At 35.0% G+C, this 2,349-nt stretch overlaps 1 protein-coding gene across 1 annotated transcript; it reads left to right on the top strand.

The window, feature by feature from the left end:
• The first annotated feature begins 1,150 nt into the window (after positions 1-1,150).
• LOC145090577 (stigma-specific STIG1-like protein 1) lies at positions 1,151-1,821 on the top strand. The gene has a single exon (XM_079028723.1). It carries the CDS (start codon positions 1,222-1,224, stop codon positions 1,660-1,662), a length of 441 nt encoding a protein of 146 aa, XP_078884849.1. The 5' UTR covers positions 1,151-1,221; the 3' UTR covers positions 1,663-1,821.
• The last annotated feature ends 528 nt before the right edge of the window (positions 1,822-2,349 follow it).

Below are 2,349 nucleotides of genomic sequence, written 5' to 3'. Positions count from 1 at the left end.
AACTTATTTTATGAGTTTATTGCAATTTAGGAAGTGTTTTACATGGAGTTTTTGGAAGCTTTTGAGAGCTTTTAATTTTTATATTTTAAGAAAAAATTTGAAAAAAAAAAATCTTGGATTGACAGTAGAAGATTTTAGGTTTTTATTTTAAACAAAAAGCTTAAAACCCAAAAATTATTTCATGTAACTTTTATGAGCTTTTAGATTTTAGTTTTTAATTAATTTTACACATTAAAAAACTAAAAATTACTTTTACCAAATACTTCAGCATAAATCAAAATTACAACTTCTAGCTTCCAGCTCCTCACTAGTTTTGTCAAACATCTCTTTAGTATATGGTCATACCATTATAAGCAAGATTTTCAGCTAGCACAACTAAGACAGCCTAAAATACCCATTTTATGTCCTAAAATACCCATTTTAACTGCCATGTTTTACAAATATATTTTAGTATCTTTGTCACAAATATATTTTATCAAAAATATATTCTAAAGGTTATTTCGTCTAATATATGTATTGGGCCTGGCCCATGAATCGTGTAGCTTGGACAACCATCCACACGACCCAAAAAACCTAACATTTGTTACCCGATTGCCGATTTCTCCTAGTTGGTTTGTTTTGTGGTGATTCCATGATCGACAAAATATTATATTCCTTTTACCATTAATAAAAAAATAACATATGATTATGGTACAAGTCATGAATGAAGAGCAAGTTCTGAATTTGACTGCGCTTTTCTTCAAGTTTTAATGACCGACTTGACGACTTCAAGTCTTCAACTACATAACGTAGGTGTTCGTTAAATTGGTTAAGTTAATTAATTCACAAAAGACGCTTCCTTAACAAATAATTAACTTGTATGTGCATGCTTCCTTAAATAGGGTTTATAGACACTAGGTTTTTGCTCTTAAAATAATTAGTTATACTGAAAGTCGTCCTTGAATGACAATTAACTTGCACTTTCAGTTTTCATGCATAATTAATTAACTTTTTTCAAATAGTAAACCTTAGAACTCACAATACTTGGTTACCCCACCACATGCCCTTCACCTGGATGGCTGGATCCCCGCGGTCAACCCCTAACCGTTTCCGGCGACCCTATATAATTAACCTCCAAAACCGAGAGACCCACCTCACCTGCACCCTTCAATCTCTTAACAACAACACAACTTCAAATACTTGAATCTGATCGATATTTCTCTTCTCTTTCATCTCTCAACAATGAAGATCATGAAAGTAGTCTTCATCATCGCCATAGCAATGGCCACAGTCATCGCGGTCAACTATACCATCACCTTCACCGGGAACAATGAGGAAGAAACAATGGTCACTGAAACACCATACGTGAAACCGTTTCCAAAAAGGTTAAGTCGTTTTCTAGCCGAAAACAAGAACCCTCGAGCTGCAGACCACTGCAACAAAGACGACGAGATTTGCTACATCTTAGAAGGTAAAAACTCGACTTGCTGCAACAACAAGTGTATGGATTTGAGCGAGGATAAGCATAACTGTGGAGCATGCAAGAACAAGTGCAAATTTACGAGTTCGTGTTGCGGAGGGCAGTGTGTGAATTTGGCTTATGACAAGCGACATTGTGGGTCGTGTGGCAACAAGTGTATGCCTGGTGGTTATTGCATATATGGGCTTTGCAATTACGCCTAAACAAAATACATTATTTAATCTCAATCGTATGTAACCGATCATGTGTTTGAGAGGTTCTACATGAACTACGTACTCGATTGATCATACTTTAACTAATTATTCATAGGCATTAATTTGCTGTCAATAATAACCAAGCTCAGCCTGGTTACGCAAATATTAATTGAGGTTACTCATTATTTAACGCATTTATTATCTAAATTTGGTGTTGTTTTTCAATTAAGCTAATTAAAATTCGCCAAAATTTGTTAACGTTGACCAAATATTTAAACCAATCAAAGTTTTCGTGAGCACTGCTATATATTGACATGAATTACGATGGAGTTCAAGTTTGCTTTTGCATGCACCAAACTAAACAGAATTCATATATTTAGCAAACACGTTGTACCCATTATCGGTGATTAAGGTCCCTAATATATGTAACTAAGTGACTGAATAACGTTGTGGGGCGTGAAGTGAGGTAGATAGTTCGATTCCCTTAAACTACCTCTTATGGTATAACATGTGAAAAAATTTTCCATGGAAATCCATATGGAGCTTGGGTTTGCCCTGTAAAGCAACTCGAACTCGGAGTGCTCGTTGAAATATTGCGAGTATGCTTCAACTTAATTCATTTTCCGTTTAAAAAAAATGTAGGAAGGGTTGCTATTTTTGGAGGATGGACGAAGACGAACCCTAAAACTTCATAAG

This window comes from Lactuca serriola, chromosome 2 (assembly GCF_051521515.1).
Source record: "Lactuca serriola cultivar US96UC23 chromosome 2, Lser_US96UC23_V15, whole genome shotgun sequence".
Taxonomy (NCBI): Eukaryota; Viridiplantae; Streptophyta; class Magnoliopsida; order Asterales; family Asteraceae; genus Lactuca; species Lactuca serriola.
The sequence above is the reverse complement of the archived record's forward strand: the minus strand, read 5'-3'. Positions and strand labels throughout refer to the sequence as shown.